This window comes from Pongo abelii, chromosome X (assembly GCF_028885655.2).
Source record: "Pongo abelii isolate AG06213 chromosome X, NHGRI_mPonAbe1-v2.0_pri, whole genome shotgun sequence".
Lineage (NCBI taxonomy): Eukaryota > Metazoa > Chordata > Mammalia > Primates > Hominidae > Pongo > Pongo abelii.
In genome coordinates, this window is record NC_072008.2 from 161,526,093 (window position 1) to 161,546,392 (window position 20,300).

Consider the following 20,300-nt stretch of genomic DNA (forward strand, 5'->3'; position numbering starts at 1 on the left):
TGCGCTTTTTAACTGCAACCTCAAGATTGGGGAATCTGTGATAGAAAATAAGATACCCAATTTCATAATTAGCATTCAACATTGTTTTTATTACCCATCCAGGGTGGCCTTGGCTTAGCGATGTTGAAAAGGTGATCCGTGAATTCTACAAACACAGTCTTTTTGTACACGACTGAGGTGTTGAATGGAAAAGATCTTGGCACTCTAGGAGGAAATCTGTGTGAAGAGAGGAAAAAGTCGTTCATTTTGGTGGACGCTTCAAAAAGCAGCTAGAAGTAATGCTTCCATACTACTCTTTTCTATTAACAAGGAGGCAAATTTGAAGTTGCATATAAATCCCTAACATCCATTAAACTGAAACACTGTTTTCACAAGTCAACTGATACATTAGGTGCCATATGATAAGAATCATAAAATCAATAACCATACACTGCATCAGCCAAAAATCCTTTGCCAAAGCAATAGCTACTGCATCCTTCAATTTCATCTCTAAAACAGACTGTAACTTTCATCTAAGTACCTTGTGTTCAAATTTTGTCAGTATGTACCTAAAATTATACTTCCCTCCTTAGGGATATACCAGGAATATCACAGAGAAAGTTACCTTTCAGCAGACTATGTATATTGAATCCTACTAGTGCCAGGAGCTGTAATTCAGAATCAGTCCTACATTACTGCTCATTCTTGTCTCCACTCAGATAATCCCAATTACTCATTTATTCATGAGCCAGCTACTGAATCAGAAATTATATAATTACTTATATAAATGTTCCCAAAATGTTATTATTTGCCTCCATTGTCAAAGCCCTTTTAAGCAAAGGCTGGTTCCCAACTTTTCCTCTCTCCCTGCATGACAGTTTAGCATGTATGGGGGCCTCCTCACGCCAAATAATCAAAAGGACCAATGTGAATCTTGGTGAATAAGGGACACTGGCCCCAAGTGAATTGGTAGAAATTACAAAGTGGTTGAAGGTGACTATCTCCACTCACTAGTTTCATGTGCTGATGAGTTTTGCACACCATGGAGCAGTTCTGCAGCTTTCTCTATGCCATAAAGAGCTTCTCTTCCTGACTTTTATGCTTCTGGACATCTAACTTTTATCTCCAATCAGATTTTACCAGTTGGTATCATTTCAACAAGCCAAAGGCACAACACATGGGCATTTGGGTAATTAAGGCTTAGTTGGAGAAAGCAAGGCTCCTGCCCTGGAAAAAAGCTTTCATGTGTAGATCTAAAATTGAGCATTCGCCCTCCACAGATGTACATTGATTCACTTATGAACCATATACTACATGCCACTGTGCCATAACAAAACACATCAGACATAAATATGGAAAAGGAGAGATTTTTAAAGACATACACTTAGATGTGAAGCAGTTGTTTAAGTCTCATGTCTTATTGACTCTCAGGTACTTTTGAAAAGTGGTAGATGTGAAAGATGGAGAACAGCACAAATAAATGCTCGGTATGGCGGACCACTGAAGAAAGAACCCCAAATATCATCCAGTGAGACACTCCCTCCATTGTCATAAATGATGGCAATAATGATAAAGTGAGGGAAAGGAGAGGCAGCTTCTGATGGTAAGTATTCATATGCTTGGAGTAAAAGCCACACCATGTCTCAGATTACCCAGGATGTGGAATGAATAAGAAGGGGTCTGGGCATTTATCACTTATTTCTTTCTCAATCTTGTGGTGAAATAACAAAAGTCTCATTGTTCCTTTCAGGAGCAGCCACACTGGAGAATCATTCATTCTTGTAAGAAATTTTGCTTTTCCTTTAGTCAGAATGCTGAGATAGAGAAGGAAAATGCAATCTAAAAATGGTGAAAATGGCTAAATTGGTAAACCAGTGACCCATGGGGATTTTTTTTCAATTTTAATAATCGTGGTAAAATACACATAAAATTTACTATCTTAAATCTTTTTTTTTTTTTTTTTTTTTTTTGACAGGGTCTCACTCTGTTGCTCAGGCTGGAGTGCAGAGGCGAGATCCACCTCCTGGGTTCGAGCGATCCTCCCGCCTCAGCCGCCAGAGTAGCTGGGACTACGAATGTGTGCCACCATGCCTGGTTAATGTTTTTGTAGAGACAGGGTTTCACCATGTTGCTCAGGCTGGTGTCGAACTCCTGGGATCAAGCAATCCACCCTCCTTGGCTTCCCAAAGTGCTGGGATTATAGGCATGAGGCACCACGCCCAGCCTAACCATGTTTAAATGTACAGTTCAGTGGCATTAAATATTCTGGCCAGGTGTGGTGGCACACACCTGTAATCCCAGTACTTTGGGAGGCCAGGGCAGGATGATCACTTGAGCCCAGGGGTTCAACACCAGCCTGGGCAACATAGCAATACCTGGCCTCTACAAATAATAATAATTAGCCAGGCGTGGTGGTGTGCATCTGTGGTCTTAGCTGCTTTGGTGCCTGGGGTGGGAGGATCACTTGAGCCCAGATAGTTAAGGCTGCAGTGAGCTATGATCACAAAACTGCACTCAAGCCTGGGCAACAGAGTGAGATCCCATCTCCAAAAAGAAAACGTGTAATATGCTCCCATCTACCTCCAGAATTAATTTTATGTTGTAAACTGAAACTGTATAAACATTAAACAATAATTCTCACCTCCTCCAGTCTCTGGCATCCACCATTCTACTTTCTGTATCATTTTGACTACTCTAAGTACCCAATATAAGTGGAATCATACAGCATTTGTCTTTTCGTGACTGGCTTATTTCACTTAGCATAATATACTCAAGGTTCATCTATGTTGTAGCATGTGTCAGAATTTCCTTCTTTCATAATGCTTTGTGTGTATATACCACATTTAGATTATCCATTCATCTGTCAATAGACACTTGCAGTACTTCCACATTTTAGCTATTGTGAATAATGCTGCTTATAAACATGGATATGATGGTTAATTTTATATGTCAACTTGACTGGGCTAAGAGATGCCCAAATACATGGTAAAACAGTATTTCTAGGTATGTCTGTGATGATGTTTCCAGAAGAGAATAGCATTTGAATTGGTAAAGAAGATCACTCTCACCAATGTGGGTGGGCATTATCCATTCCACCGAGGGCCTGAATAGAACAAAAAGACAGAGGAAGGGCAAATTCACTCTCCCTGTTTGAACTGGGACATCTATCTTCTCCTGCCCTTGGACATAAGCATTCTTGGTTCTGCCTTCTGACTCAGACCCTGTACTTTTACCATTGGCATATATTTACACACACACACACACACACACACACACGGATCTGTTTCATTGGAGAACCCTGACTAATACAATTGATGTATAAATATCTCTTTAAGACCCCATTTCAGTTCTTTTGCATATATAGCCAGAAGTCGAGTTGCTGGATCATATGGTAATTCTGTTTAATTTTTTGAGAAACTGCCCTATTGTACATTCGCAATAGTGCACAAGGGTTCCAATTTCTCCACAACCTCACCAACATTCATTATTTTCTGTTTTAGTTTTGATAGTAGCCATCCTAATGGGTGTGAGGCGGTATCTCTTTGTAGTTTTGATTTATATTTCTCTAATGATTAGTGATGTTGAGCATCTTTTCTTTCTTTTTTTTTTTTCCAGGTTAGGAATTTATTTATTTATTTATTTATTTATTTATTTATTTTTAAAGAATGGCAATATAGAGTTTTTATTAGTTGTTTTGCTTGTTTCTTTTTTTATTATTATACTTTAAGTTTTAGGGTACATGTGCACAACGTGCAGGTTTGTTACATATGTATACATGTGCCATGTGGGTGTGCTGCACCCATTAACTCGTCATTTAACATTAGGTATATCTCCTAATGCTATCCCTCCCCCCTCCTCCCACCCCACAACAGTCCCCGGAAACTGGAAACCATCATTCTCAGCAAACTATCGCAAGGCCAAAAAACCAAACACTGCATGTTCTCACTTATAGGTGGGAATTGAACAATGAGAACACATGGACACAGGAAGGGGAACATCACACACCTGAGCATCTTTTCATGTACTTATTGGCCATTTGTATATCTTCTTTGGAGGAATGCCTACTCAAGTCCTTTGCCCATTTTTAAATCAGGTTATCTGCTTTCTTGTTGTTGAGTTTTAGGAGTTCTCCATATATTCTGGATAGTAATCCCTTATCTGATATATGATTTGCAAAGATTTTCTCCCATTCTATGGGTTGTCTTTTAACTCTGCTGATGGTGTCTTTTGATAAACAAATTTTTTTAATTTTCATGAAGTCCAATTTGTCTTTTTCTTTCATTGTCTATGCCTTTGGTGTCATATCCAAACAATAATTGCCAAATCCAACGCCACAAAGTTTTGGCCTATGTTTCTGAGAGTTTTATAATTTTAGGTCTTATATTTAGGAAATGGATCCATTTTGAGTTAATTTTTATATGGTGTTAGATAAGGGTTCAACTTCATCTTTTTCATGTAGATAACCAGTTTTCCCAGCACTGTTTGTTGAAGACTATTGTTTTCCTATTGAATGGTCTTGGCACCCTTGTAGAAAATCATTTGGCCATATACAAAAGGACTTATTTCTGGACTCCTTATTCTATTCCATTGGTCTTCATGTCTGTCTTTATGCCAGTACCACACTGTTTTGATTACTGTGGCTTTGTAGTAAGTTTTGAAATCCAGAAATATGAGTCCTTTAACTTTGTTCTTTTTAGAGTTATTTTGGCTATTCAGTGTCCCTTGAGATTCTTTTTTTTTTTTTTTTTTTGAGATAGAGTCTTGCTCTGTCGCCCAGGTTGGAGTACAGTGGTGCGATCTCAGCTCACTGCAAGCTCCGCCTCCCGGGTTCATGCCATTCTCCTGACTCAGCCTCCCAAATAGCTGGGACTACAGGTGCCCGCCACCACGCCCGGCTAATTTTTTGTGTTTTTAGTAGAGACAGGGTTTCACCGTATTAGCCAGGATGGTTTTGATCTCCCGACCTCGTGATCCACCCGCCTCAGCCTCCCAAAGTGCTGGGATTACAGGCGTGAGCCACCGTGCCCGGCCTCTTGAGATTCTATATGAATTTTTGGATGAGTTTTTCTATTTCTGCAAGAAATGTCATAGGAATTTTGATAGAGATTGCATTAAATCTATAAATTGACATCTTAACAATATTGACACCTTAACAATATTGTCCTCCAATCCATTAACATAGGATGTCTTTCAATTCATTTATGTTTCCTTTAATTTCCTTCAGGAATATTTTGTTGCTTTCATTGCACACAAGTGTTTCACCTCCTTGGTTAGGTTAATTCCTAAGTATTTTATCCTTTTCTATGCTATTGTAGATGGAATTTTTCCTTAATTTCCTTTTGAAGTGTTCATTTTTGGTGCATATAAATGCAACTGATTTTTTAAATTTTTATTTACTTTTTTTTAAGACACAGGATCATGGTCTGCCACTGGAGTGCAGTGGCACAATCATAGCTTACTGCCTGTCACTGGAGTGCGGTAACACAATCATAGCTTCACTGCAGCCTTGAACTCTTGAGCTCAAATGATCCTCCCACCTTAGTCTCCCAAGTAACTGGGACTACAGGCTTGCACCACCACATCTGGCTAAATTTTTAAAATTTTTTGAGACAGGGTCTTGCTATGTTGCCCAGGCTGATCTCCAACTCTTGGCCTCAAACAAACTTCCTGCCTTGGCCTCCCAAAGTGCAGGATTACAGGTGTGAGCCACCATGCCCAGCCACAATTTATTTTTTTGTGTTGACTTTGTATCCTGCTACTCTGTTGAATTGGTTGACTAGTTCTAACAGGTGTGTGTGTGTGTGTGTGTGTGTGGCGTGTTTGTCTGTCTGTGTATGTGATTTTTAGGGTTTTCTACAAAAAAGATTACATCATCTGTGAACAGTGATAATTTTACTTCTTCCTTCCCAATTTGGATGTATTTTATTTCTTTTTCTTACCTAATTGCACTAGCTAGGACTTCCAGCACTATGTTGAGTAGAAGTGGTGAAAGTGGGCATCCTTGTCTTGTTCCTGATCTTAGAGGAAAAGCTTTCGGTTTTTCACCATTGAGTATGATGTTCACTGTGGGTTTTTCATATATGGCTTGTACTATGTTGATATAGTTTCCTTTTATTCCTAGTTTGTTGCATGTTATCATCATGAAAGGGTATTGAATTTTATCAAAAGATTTTTCTGCATCAATTGGGATAATCACATTTTGTCTTTCATTCTTTACTTCTTCCTTTCCAATTTGGATGTATTTTGTTTCTTTTTCTTACCTAATTGCACTGGCTAGGACTTCCAGCACTATGTTGAGTAGAAGTGGTGAAAGTGGGCATTCCAGGAGTAAATCCCACATAGTCATGTTGTATAATCCTTTTAATATGCTCCTGGACTTGGTTTGCTAGTATTTTGTTGAGGATTTTTGCATCATAAGAGATATTGGCCTGTAGTTTTTGTTTGTTTTGTTTTGTTTTGTTTTTGTTTTCTCATAATGTCTCTGTCTGGCTTTGGGATCAGGGTAGTGCTGACCTCATAGAATGAGTTGAGAGATGTTCCCTCTTACATTTTTTGGAAAAGTTTGAGAAGGATTGGTGTGAGTAATTTTTAATTTTGAGAAGGCAACATAACTTAAAAAGTAGACAATCAGACTTCTGGTTTCCAGTCTGGCAGGTAAGGAGCTTAGAAGTTGCTGCTCCATCCTAACAAGTAAAAATCTGAGTAAACTGAAAAATCAACAACTCTTCTTTAAATAAGTCAGAGAAGTAAGGTCACAGGTCAATCTGCTGCCCCCCCAAATTGGAAAGACAGACAGGTGAATACAGAGAATCACAACTTACTGAAGCCAAAACCTAAGCGCAGAAACTTCCGTGGGAACCAGTGTCAGGGTAGGAAAATCTGAACTGTAATTGACAAATTGCTGCAAGCTCAGTGTGGACAAGTCTGAGAGTTTAAAACTCCATTGGGGAGGGGGGCAGGTGCGGTGGCTCACACCTGTAATCCCAGCACTTTGGGAGGCAGCCAGATCACTTGGCCAACATGGTGATACTCCGTCTCCACCAAAAATGCAAAAATTAGTCGGGAGTGGTGGCATGTGTCTGTAATCCCAGCTATTTGGGAGGCTGAGGCAGGAGAATCGCTTGAGCCTGGGAGGCAGAAGTTGTAGTGAGCCGAGATCACACCACTGCACTCCAGCCTGGGTGACAAAGCAAGACTCCATTTCAAAAAAAAAAACAACAACCTCAGGGGACCCAGCAATAGATGGGTTCCCATGCTGTTGTGAGTTTTACCTCTAGGAGCTCTACCAGATCCTCATAATAAATATTGAAGAAAAATGCCCTGTGTTTCTGTCAGGAGCAAGGGAGAAGTAACCATTTGAAATATGCCAAAACATTCTGCTCTTTTATCAGCGCCTAACCTACTTAGGGAAAAGGAAATATCCTCTACCTATCTTGTACAACCTACGGGGGGTTGGGGAATCAGAGAAGCACCGATGAAGGGCACAGTCCAGGGGCACAGGCTCACCCAAAGACTGAAACCTAATCATAGGACTATAGAACGCTTTCCCTCTCACCACATCACTACAGGCCTATTTACTGCAGTTCCTCTTAGCCAGTACATCATGTCCACCTTTTAACAAGAAATTACAAGGCATACTAAAGGGCAAAACCCACAAAATTTGAAGAGACCGAACAAGCAAGCATCAGAATCAGAGTCAAATATGGCAGGAATGTCATAATTATCAGACCAGGAATTTTTTAAACTATGATTAATATGCTAAGGGCTTTAATGTAAAAAGTAGACAACATGCAATGACAGATGTATATTGTAAGGAAAAATATGGAAATTCTAAGACAGAATAAAAAAGAAATGCTAGAGATCAAAACACTGTAACAGAGATGAAGAATGTCTTTGATGGGCTCATTGGTTGACGAGACATGGCTGAGGAAAGAATCTCTGAGCTTGAGGACATGACAATAGAAACTTCCAAAACTGAAAAGCAAAGAGAAAAAAAGACTGAAAAAAAAAAAAAAAAAAGCAACAACCATAGCAGAGGCTATGCATGGGCCCAGAATGTCTAAAAACTGTGGAACAACAACTACAAAAGTTGTAACACACACATAATGGAAATGCCAGAAGAAGAATGCAGAAATGAATAGGAGCAAATTTTTAAAGCAATAATGACTGAGAATTTCCCCCAAATTAATGTCAGACACCAGACACCATACCACAGATTCAGGAAGCTCAAAGAATACCAAAGAAGATGGATGCAGCCGGGCGTGGTGGCTCACGCCTGTAATCCCAGCACTTTGGGAGGCCGAGGCGGGCAGATCACGGGGTCAGGAGATCGAGACCATCCTGGCTAACATGGTGAAACCCCATCTTTACTAAAAAATACAAAAAAATTAGCTGGCTGTGGTGGCGGGCGCCTGTAGTCCCAGCTATTCAGGAGGCTGAGGCAGGAGAATGGCGTGAACCCAAGAGGTGGAGCTTGCAGTGAGCCGAGTTCATGCCACTGCACTCCAGCCTGGGTGACAGAGTGAGATTCTGTCTCAAAAAAAAAAAAAAAAAAAAAAAAAAAAAGATAGATGCAAACGAACAAACAAATAAAAAAACCCTACACCTAGGCATATTATATTCAAACTCCAGAAAATCAAAGACAAAAAATGTTGTAAGAAACCAGATGGGGAAAAACACTTTATCTATAGAGGAGCAAAGATAAAAATTACATCCAACTTCGCCTCAGAAACCATGCAAACAAGAAGAGAGTGCACTGACATATTTAAAGTGTTGAGAGAAAGAAAAAACAATCAACCTAAAATTCTGAACTCTGTGAAAGTATCCCTCAAAAATGAAGGAGAAATAAAAACTTTCTCAGACAACAAAAATTGAGGAATGTATTGCCAGTAGACCTGCCTTTCAATAAATATCCAAATAAGTTGTTCAGAGAGAAGGAAATTGAATCTGCAAAGGACACGCATTACAGAATGAATAAATGAAAAGAACATCAGCCACAGAAACAGCACTAAACAACCAAGTAGACTGAATGACTTAGCCACTTGATGCTTACCAGCCTCTGCTGTTGGTGCCCCAATTCTTACAAAATGGATGTATGAAAGGAGGAGCCATGGCAGAGGCTATGCATGGGCCCAACATCATGGACTCATCAATACAGATCTAGCTACTGATGTTGTTAATGTTCAACTTGCCAGTAACAGAGACCAAAGCTAAGGCTCTGATATGTCACCATTTCTCAAGAAAATCATTCAGTCGCTTGGTGAGCCTCAGTAAACACCACCATTCAAGGCCTCACAGAATATTTGATCCTACATAACATTGCATCAGACCAAGAGACCTACTTTAAAGCAAGAAGATACATGACCATGGAATCCACTACGCAGAAGCTACCCACTTGATAGAGTGGTAGGACAGCTTGTTGAAGGCACAGCTGAGGCACTAGCTTAGACATAATACCGTAAGAATGAGGCACCATCCTGGAGGATGCAGTATATACTCTAGATCAATGGCCATCGTTTAGTGGGGTGTGTCCCGAAGTAAAATATATGGTTTTGGGAAACAAGGAGTGGAAGTAGGAGCAGCCTCACACTACCATTACTCCCAGTGACCCAATTAGGGAAACTATGCCTCTTATCCCAACTCTGGGCTCTGAGAGTTTAGAAGTACTGGTTCTTAAAAGGGGAATATGTCTGCCAGTGGACACATCAAGAGTCTCATTGAACTTGAAACTATGGTTGCCATCATATTACTTCAGATCACTATTAAGAGACCAAGAGGTAAGGAAAAGAGTCACTATCCTGGCAAGTGTAACCGATCCTGATCATTAGGAGGAAGGGCTGACATTACACAATGGAGACAGAGGAGAATATAGTTGGCAGCCAGGTCATCTGCTTGGGTATCTCTTAGTATTATTCCCTTGTTCAATGTTGATGATAAATGGACAAGTACAGTCATGGCTTACAAAGGGCATGATGACCAGGTACCTTATCTGGTAACCCACTTGGACCAGCAGAAGTATGAATTGAGAGGGTGGTGGGGGGAGGGATCTAGAATGGGTAGTAGAAGGGGAAGATGATGAGTACCAGTTGCAGACTCAAGAAAAGCTAAAGCAGCAGGAGTTGTGCTCTGTTCCAAACCTTTCTCTTTTGTTTCCCCAGGAAAGGGAGCCCATCAGAATCCTGAAGGAACCATTCCAGAACTTATGAAGCAAATGAATCTGAGCAGCAGAAAGGGTGGACCACAGTGGAGGCTGGTGTCCAGATTCACCACTTCAGGACTAAAGCACTTATTTCCTAAGCTGCTGGGTGTGCTGACAGCTGACAACTCTAATCTGAATTCCTCTCTGGGAACCAATTTTGGCTGAAGTCAGTCACCACACCCAAACTCATGCCTTATTCCTGGTAAATGTGGGACTATATAGGTCCAGACAACTTGCCTCAATAGAGAACATCTCTGTAGAGCCATCCTAGCTTAAGCTCCCTGTGGGATTGACCTTTGTTCAGACTGTATCACCTCAACTTCTTTTACCCAATCCTGCTTCCTTCACTCCCCCATGGGTGTTGATCCAGAGGATCCCCCTCCTATAAACTTTCTGCATGCAAGAAAAAAAAGAAAGAGAGAAAAAAGGAGAAAAAAGCAGACAATAATTTTTATTCATGTGCTTAAAAAGTTGTAAAATCACCCAAGGAAGCACATAAGTTGTAAGCATTTGAACAATGTTGGAAACATTTTATTGTGCCTGATTTCCTTTGGGACAATTCATTGCCAGCTATAAATCTGTGGAAATGCTGCCACACAATCTTAGCAGACAAGATCGGCAGAAAATCGCTTAGGAACACTGAAAACATGTGACAAGGTGCTTTCCGTGAAAAGGGTGGATGCGAAGCAGTAAGGACCCCCTTCATGAAGCACGCGGTCACCCTCCAGCCACCAGAACCACAGGAACGCTATGGTAACTGAGGGAAAATGCATCTAGGCACACGTCACGGTGGCACCTTCCAGCAGGTCCCCCGGGTCGTGACCCTGGAGCTCTGACAAAGAGTGTGGCCCGGAAATGTGATGTTTGGACTGCGAGTTTTGGTGAGAAATAACAATGCATCAGGTTGCAGACAAAGCAGACCCTGCTATGTGCGTTTATGGGAGCCACGCCCAACAGGAACCACAGGGAATGATCGAAAGGAGAGGGACGGACACAAACAGACACACCAGAGAGAGGTTCTCAGGAGGAGGCTCTGTGGCCTCCAGACCACGTCAAAGCCAAGGCAGAAAGGATGAACTGAGGAAAGGAGGAAAATTTCCCCTTAAGGAAGGTAGTAAAATCCAGAAGGGATCCCTAAAATGGTGAGCAGTTTAAACCTAGCAGTTTTGCATTAATTCACATAAAGTATAATGAAAACTGTTGGACACACAAGGAGAGACTGACCAATCTACAGTCACAGAGGAAGACCTTCACACCCCTTCACAGGATCTCGCAGCAGATTGGCTGAAAAGTCTCCTTGAAACTGCAGACCTCTCTCAAGGAGACCCACTGAGTTGCGTAAAGGTGGGGCTGACTTAATTCTCGCCTCCCTGCTGTCCCACGTAGCCCTGCATTTCACTCCATTCCAGGGTTTCTGGGACACCCGAGAAAGCACGTAGTCCAGGGAGCACGTCTGCCAACTGAAGGCCTTGACAAATGACTTTCTGTACTGGCTGAGGGCCAGGGCCCAACGTACTGATAAGGAAGCTCTTCCAGTAAAAAGTTGAGACAAAGGCATATTAGTGAGTGGACACAAACTAGAAAAATCTCCAAGTAATAAGTTAATGCCAACAGAAAGCATCCACCTTGAAGGAAGCACAAACCAACAACACAGATAAAAATGACTCTGGCAATTAACATCAGCTAGCTTCTGCATAGGCCATCGCAGTACTGGCAAGACATGAGCTAAGTGGCTATAGCAGCAGGGAGAGAATTTATGCATGGACCCAAAAGTGTGGCTTCCCACTGACTAAGGCTGATCTAGCTACTGTTGCCACCAAAGTCCAACCTGCCAGCAACAAAAATCAATGCTGAGCTCCCAATATGCCATATTGGGCCCAACCCCTGGGCCCCTGACCAGTACTGGTCTGTGGCCTGTTAGGAATGGGGTCACATAGCAGGTGAGCAGCAGGCAGGGAGCAAAGCTTCATCTGTATTTACAGCGGCTCCCCATCACTTGCATTACTGCCTGGGCTCTGCCTCCTGTCAGATCAGCTGCTGCATTAGATTCTCATAGGAGTGCGAATGCTACTGTGAACTGCATATGCAAGGGATCTAGGTTTTGTGCTCCTTATGAGAACCTAACTGATGCCTCATGATCTGAGGTGGACAGTTTCATGCCATAACCATTCCCAACAACCCCACAGTCTCTGGAAAAATTATCTTCTACGAAACAGTCCCTGCTGCAATATGGTATTGTCCATCACAGAGACAAACCAGCTTCTCGGTGGCCAGACACACTGGACTCCTTCCATCCTAGAAAGGACAGGACTTCATTATGATACCTAATCTTGGCATAACTTAGCCTTTCCTCCCTTCAGGGCCTTAGCCAGCACCACTATCTGAAATCTTACAGAGGATTTGATTCACTGATGTGGAATTCCATATAGCACCGTGTAGACCTGGGGAATCACTGTATAGCAAAAGAGATGAGGGAGTGGGTCCACAACCAGGCACAGGTAAAACTCCAGCTTGGAGGCAGGTCTCTGTGAGGATGGAGGGCCAGCCTCCAAGGTGCTGTATATGTATGAATTCAAAGATGATTCTGTGTCCCCAGTAAGAAGATTACATGGGGTTTGGGAATCAAAGAGTGGCAGCAAAAGAACTCTGATTAGCACCCCCGCCAATGAGCCACGTGGGGAGTCTGTGCCGCCTCTCCCTGCAGCTCTGGGACCCGCGGTTTAGAAGGCCCCTGCAGCAGAAAGGCAAGAGTATACGGCGGGTGCCACCTGGCCCCGCCGGGCTAACCCAGGGCAATGCAGAGCAGTGGCAGGGAGAGGGGGTGAGGGGGAAGAATGGCAGGGGCTGGGGTGCCATCATGCCCAGGGCGCGGGCAGGAGCGTGCAGCTGAGCCCTGAACCCACAACGACCTGGAGCTGAGCAGCACGAGGGTGAGGGGCGCCCGGATGGCAGTCTAGGAAAGAACTCCCCAGTCCCAGCCACCGGGTGTGGGAAGTCAGCCTTCACCTCCACTGAGGTGTGTGCCGGGACTGCCCCAGAGGAATGTTGCCTGTGGGGGCCACACACCTTCCTTCCCAAGACAGACCACGCCCCTCTACCAGGGCATGCCCCGCCCATTTCCAGGGCAGGCCCCACCCCCTCTCTGGGCAGACCACGCCTCTTCCCAGGGCCGAATCTGCCCTGTCCCAGGATGGACAGCACTTCATGAGTGCTCAGTGCAGGGACACAGAGGCCTGGACATGTTGGTCCAACCTGGAAGGTTCATTCCAGCTCCAGAGCTCCCTGTAAGGTCCAGCAAGGCTGTCCTGGAGCCCACCCGGCAGCGCGCTTCTCCCTCTGCCTATCCCTGATTCCTCAGGTGTTGATCCCAAGAACACTCCAAATAAAATTCCTGCATGTTAATCTTCATCTCAGAGTCTACATCTAGGGAACACAACCGGTAACATTAATTTATATTTAAACATACTCTAATGTCATCTACCTCTAAAAATTTCCATGGCACTAGTCTTAACATAAGCCTATGTAGCTTTTAGTCATTTAACATTATTATGCCCTTCCACATTCACCAACTCATCCCTAGTTTGCTACCTTTCTCCTTTTTCCATATCATATCCTTGGTTCCACTACGTCTATCCTACCCCCTCTCTGTAGAGTTTCCATTGATTTCTAAGGTATTTCAACATAAGTTACCACAGTACTTTCACTTTAAATGTTTCTGATTAAAGGCCAGACGCAATGGCTCACCTCTGTAATCCCAGCACTTTGGAAGGCCGAGGCGGGAGAATCACCTGAGGTCAGGAGTTCAACACCAGCCTGGCCAACATGATGAAACCCTGTCTACTAAAAATACAAAAATTAGCTGGGCATGGTGGGGCACGCCTGTAATCCCAGCTACTCAGGAGGCTGAGGCAGGAGAATCGTTTGAACACGGGAGGCAGAGGTTGCAGTGAGCCGAGATCACGCTACTGCACTCTAGCCTGGGGGATAGAGTTAGACTCTGTCTCAAGAAAAATAAATAAATAAATAAATAAAATGTTTCTGACTAAAATGAAGATATAAGACACATATAAAATATGTTATAGAGCAAGAGATTGGAAGATTAGAGAGGGAACAGGATCAAGAGCACACAGAAACACTTTTTCCCTCTCTGAGGGAAGAGTGAAAACACATAATTGATGGAGAAACAAGATTGTGAGACAGAAAAACAAAAAGGCTTAGGCCCTAGGTCAAGTATATGTGATTCAGGACAGGACTCTATTCAAAGGGAATAACTAGATGTTCCTAAGAGCATTAACACTCTCCAAGTGTGTGGTTCAGTTCTGAGATGAACCTACTACCTCCAGCTCCCCAGCCTGAGACCTTTGCCATTTGAGTGAATATTTTCCACGCTGGCAGAAACATGTGATTTATTTGCCTGTCTCACTTTCAGGCAAATCTGCATAGTAAGTGACAAAATGTTCCAGGGTTCCTGGGTTTTACTCTTTCCTAACTTTTGTGGGGTTTTGTTTGTGTATTTCCTTTGGGATTCAATATAGAAATACTGCCAAATATATTTGGCAACCATTGTCCTTGACATGAACTGTTCTTTCACATTTTATCTAAAACTAATCGGAAAACCTATTATATTCCCTGACCCGTGGTTAGAAGAAACTGAGCAGCTGCGGGAACAGATAATATAAAACTGAATTTTCCCAGCTGTTTATTTCAAACCTTGGCAGAGGCTGTCAGGATGTGTCCAGAGTCAGCTTATCCTGTTAATCAGCATCAAAATAATCTAAAGTGTAAAAGAGTTTCATCAAAATAAAAATTCTATCAACTTTTTTCTGGTAAATACATGTGACTGCCTATACAATAACAGAAAGCTAGATAATAAATTAATGATGTATTCCATTCAATTCAATTTTATTCTCTGTGCCTCAGGCTGCATGCTAGATGGACACTAAAATATACACAGTGTATTAAGTAAAATTATCTCAATATTAATTGTTAACAAGGCTAACTTTAATGGATAAATGGTTGTTTAGTTAGATGCCAGGCTACTGACAATCTGGGCCTCTACTTTCAAGGTCACTAACATTGCTCATCTGCAGGCTATATAGGCTGTAGAACGAACTTGGATTCCCTCCTCACACCATATACCAAAATTAACTCCAAGTGGATCAATGACCTCAATGTAAGAACTAAAACTATAAAAGTCTCAAAAGAAAATATAGGTTTAAATCTTTGTGATCTTTGATTTGACATTGATTTCTTAGCTATGACAACAAAAATACAAGCAACCAAAGGGGTAAAATAAATAAATATTGGACTTCATCAAAATGAAAAACTTTGTGCATCACAGGGTACTATTAGGAAAGTGAAAATACTACCCACAGAATGGGAAAAAATATTTTCATGTCATAGCTCTGATAAGGGTATAATATTAAGAATATATAAAGAACTTATACAACTCAGTACTAAAAAACAAATAATCCAATTAAAAATATGCAAAGGATTTAAATAGACATTTCTCCAAAGGAGATACACAAATGGTCAATAAACACATGAAAAGACTCTCAACAACGTTAGTCATCAGGGAAATGCAAATCCAAACTACAATGAGATATCACTTTCTCCACACTAGGATGAGTATAATTAAAAAGACAGACAGTAACAAGTGTTGATAAGAATATGGAAAAATTGGAACACTCATACTTTGCTAGTGAAAATGTAAAATGGTGCAGCTGCTTTGAAAAAGTTTGGCAGTTCCTCTAAAAGTTAAACATAGAATTACCATGTGACCTAGCAATTATATTCCTGAGTATATTCCGAAGAGAAATAAAAGCATATGTACACAAAGACTTGTACATGAATGTTCTATAGCAGCATTATTCATAATAGCCAAAAGGGGAAACAATCCAAAAGTCCATCAACAGATGAATGGATAAACAAAATGTGGTCTATCCATACAATGGAGTATTATTCAGCCATAAAAAGGAGTTAAATTCTGATACATACTACAACATGGAAGATTTTTTTTAAATTAAAAAATGAAAATAGTTTCATTCTTACTATACCTTTATTTTCTTATTTTAACTCCTCTATCATTCTGCAAAAATGGAAGAATCTTGAAAACATGCTAAGCAAAAGATGCTAGACACAAAAGGCCACATATTTTATCCCTTCATTTACATGAAATATCCAGAATAGGCAAAACCACAGTGATGGAAAGTAGGTTAATGGTTGCCAGGGGCTGGGGAAAGGAAGAAAATTAGAAGTGACTGTTTAATGATTACAGGGTTTCTTTTTGAGGTGATGAAAATATTCTGGAATTAAATAAAGATGATAGTTGCACACTTTACGGATTCATTAAAAACCACTGAATTGTACACTTTCAAATGGTGAATTTTATGATATGTCAATTATATGTGAATAAAAATGTGGAGATTTAGGAAAGGAAAAAAATCTCCACACTGAAAATAAGTGATTTTTACAGTATGTAAATCATACCTCCAAGGAGCGAAAAAATGGTAAGGAAATATTCTGAACTTTATACTATTAAATTCAACAGCTCAGATGGAATTTCTTTTCTTTTTTTGAGACACAGCCTTGCTTTGATGCTCAGGCTGGAGTGCAGCAGCATGATCCATAGTTAATTGCAGCCTTGAACTCTTGGGCTCAAGTGATCCTCCTGCCTCAGCCTTCGAAGTAGCTGGGACTACAGGCATATGCTACCAGACTTGGCTAATTAAAAAAAATTTTGTAGAAGTCAAGTCTTGTTATGTTGCCAGGCTGATCTCAAACTCCTGGCCTAAAGCAATCCTGCTGCCTCCTCCCAAAGTGTTGGGGTTACAGGTGTGAGCCACCATGCCCAGTCTCAAATGGAATTTCTTAAAAGAAATTATTAAAATTTATCCTATAAGAAATAGAAAATTCAAATAGCCCTTTACCTATTAAAAATAGAATTCATAATTAAGACCCTTAAAAAAAACAAACCAAACCAAAACAAAAAACACTGGGATAAGATGATTTCCCTGGTGAATATAGTTAAACATTTAAAAAAGAAATGATACCAATTCTACACAAACTCTTTCATTAAATAGAAGAGTGAACACGTCTCAACTAATTTTATAAGAATAGTCGGCCGGGCGCGGTGGTTCACGCTTGTAATCCCAGCACTTTGGGAGGCCGAGGCGGGCGGATCACGAGGTCAGGAGATCGAGACTATCCTGGCTAACACGGTAAAACCCCGTCTCTACTATCAGTACAAAAAATCAGCCGGGTGTGGTGGCGGGCGCCTGTAGTCCCAGCTACTCGGGAGGCTGAGGCAGGGGAATGGCGTGAACTCGGGAGGCGGAGCTTGCAGTGAGCCGAGATTGCACCAGTGCACTCCAGCCTGGGTGACAGAGCGAGACTCCGTCTCAGAAAAAAAAAAAAAAAAAGAATAGTCTTACTCTTTGATATGGTTTGGCTGTGTCCCCACCTAAATCTCATCTTGAATTGTAGCTCCCACAATCCCCATGTGCTGTGAGAGGGACCAGGTGGGAGGTAATTGAATCATGGCAGTGGGTTTTTCCCATGCTGTTCACATGACAGTGAATAAGTCTCATGAGAGCTGATGGTTTTATAAAGGGCAGTCCTCTGGTACAATCCTCTCTTGTCTGCCACCATGCCATGTAAGATGTGTCTTTGCTCCTTCTTTGCCTTCCACCATGATTGTGAGGCCTCCCCAGCCATGTGGAACTGTGAGTCCATTAAATCTCTTTCCTTTATAAATACCCAGTCTCGGGTATGTCCTCATAGCAGCATTAGAATGGACTAATACTACTCTTATATCAAAACCAGACAATGACATTATAAGAAAATCACAGCCAAATATCCATCATGAACACAGACGCAAAAACTAAAAAACCACCATCACCACCAAAACCCTTAACAAAACAGTTTTAGTTGGCCAGGGCTGCCATAACAAAATACCAGAGATTGGGTGACTTAAACAACAGAAACTTATTTTCTCACAGTTCCGGAGGCTGGAAATCCAACATCAGGGTGCCAGCATGGTCAGTTTCTAGTGAGAGCCCTCTTCCTGGCTGGTAGATGGCTGCCTTCTCGCCATATGTTCACATGGCTTTTCCTCAGTGCATGAGTGTAGAGAGAGAACTTTCTCTCTTCTTATGAGGCCACCAATCCTATCAGATTAGGACTCCATCCTTATGGCCTCATTTAACCTTGTTTACCTCCTAAAAGCCCTGTCTCCAAATATAATCATCTTGAGAGTTAGGACTTCAACATATGAATTTGGGGTGGGGGGAGGTGGAGACAATTCAGTCTATAGCGAAAATATTACCAATATAATATGTCACAACCAGGTGGATTTTTTCCCTGGGAATACATAGCTAGTTCCTCATTAAAAAATCAATCAAGGTAATTCACCATAACAGAATAAACAAGATAAACCGTATGACCATTTGAATAGATGCAGAAAACGCATTTGACAAAATCCAACATCAAATCTTGATAAAAACTCTCACACCAAGAATAGAAAGAAACTTCCTCAATTTGACAAAGGGCATCTATGAAAAAATTTACAAGTAATTGTACTTAATGGTAAAATAATGAATATTTTCCCTCTGAAATCAGGAACAAGACAAGGATTCTGCTATCATCAGTTCTATCTAACATTGTATTGGAGGCCCTTGCCAGTGCAGTAAGGCATGAAAAAAAATAAAAATAAAAAGCATCCAGTTTGGAAAGGAAGAAGCAAACTGTCTTTATTTGCAGACAACATTATTGTACATGTAGAAATTCTACAAGAAGTGCAAAACGCTACTAGAGCTAAAATGCAAATTAACAAGATTAGAGTGAACAAGGTCAATATACAGAAATCAATTGAATTTCTATATTTTAGTAACAAATGATTGGAAAACGAAAACAAATAAAAATGATACAATTAACAATAGCATGGAATCCCTCAAAATACTTAGGGATACAATTAATATAATTCTTGCAAGAACTACTCTGTAGGCTACAAAATATCCTAGAGGGAAATTAAAGAAAATTTAAAGAAACAAAGCCATACCATGTTGTTGTATTGAAAGATTCAATATTGTTTAAATGTCAATTCTCCCCAAATTGATCTGCAGATTCAATTCAATTCCAGTCAAAATCCCAGTTGGCTATTTGGTGGAGTTGGCTAGTTGACTATAAAATTAATACAGAAATATAAAAGCCTAAATATATCAAAAGCAATTTCAATAAAAAAGTAAGTTGGAGGTTTTAGACTGTCTGATATTAAGACTTACTATAAAGTTACAACAATCAAAACAATTTGGTACTGGCATAAGCACAGATATACACATCTATGGAACTAGAGAATCCATAAACAGATTTGCCTATTTACAGTCATTTAATTTTCTACAAAGGTGCCAAGGGAATTCAATAGAGAAAGAAAAGTCACACCATACAGAAAATTTAACTCAAAATGTATTATAAACCTAAATACTAATGCTAAAATGATAAAAGTTCTAGAAGAAAACAGAAGAAAGGCTTTGTGAACTTGAGGTGGGCAAAGATTTCCTAGGACAGGCGAAAAAAAAGCATGAATCATAGAAGAAGAAAAGCTAAATTGGACTTAACTACAACTATAAATTTCCACTATTTGAAAGACACCATTTGGAAAATGAAAATGCAAGCCATAGATTGGAAAAAAATATTCAAAACAGGTACCTCTGAAAAGTCTTGTACCCAGAATATATAAAAAATTATCAAAACTCAACAATAACAAGACAAACAACCCAATTAAAAACTGGCAAACCATTATCCTAAGTGAATTAACACAGGAACTGAAAACCAAATACCATATGTTCTCACTTATAAGTGGGAGCTAAATGATGAGAACACATGGACATAGAATAATAGACACTGGGGACTACTAGAGGAAGGAGGGAGGAGGAAGGGTAGCAAGGAGTGAAAAACCACCTATTGGGTACTATGTTCACTACTTCAGTGACAGGATCATTCATTCATAACCCAAACTTCAGCATCATGCAACATACTCATGTAACAAACCTGCACATGTACCTCCTCAGTCTAAAATAAAAGTTGAAACTACGTTTAAAAACAAAGGATCAATGATTTGAATAGA

The 20,300-nt window shown here is 40.8% G+C and overlaps 1 protein-coding gene across 1 annotated transcript in view; it reads right to left on the reverse strand.

Annotated features, from left to right (window-relative positions):
- Positions 1 to 20,300, reverse strand: part of F8 (coagulation factor VIII) — a 219,492-nt gene that overhangs the window by 192,203 nt on the left and 6,989 nt on the right. Inside the window, exon 2 of the mRNA XM_024240561.3 lies at positions 95 to 216. Coding sequence (XP_024096329.1) covers positions 95 to 216 — 122 coding nt within the window. The remainder of the gene's footprint in view (positions 1 to 94; positions 217 to 20,300) is intronic.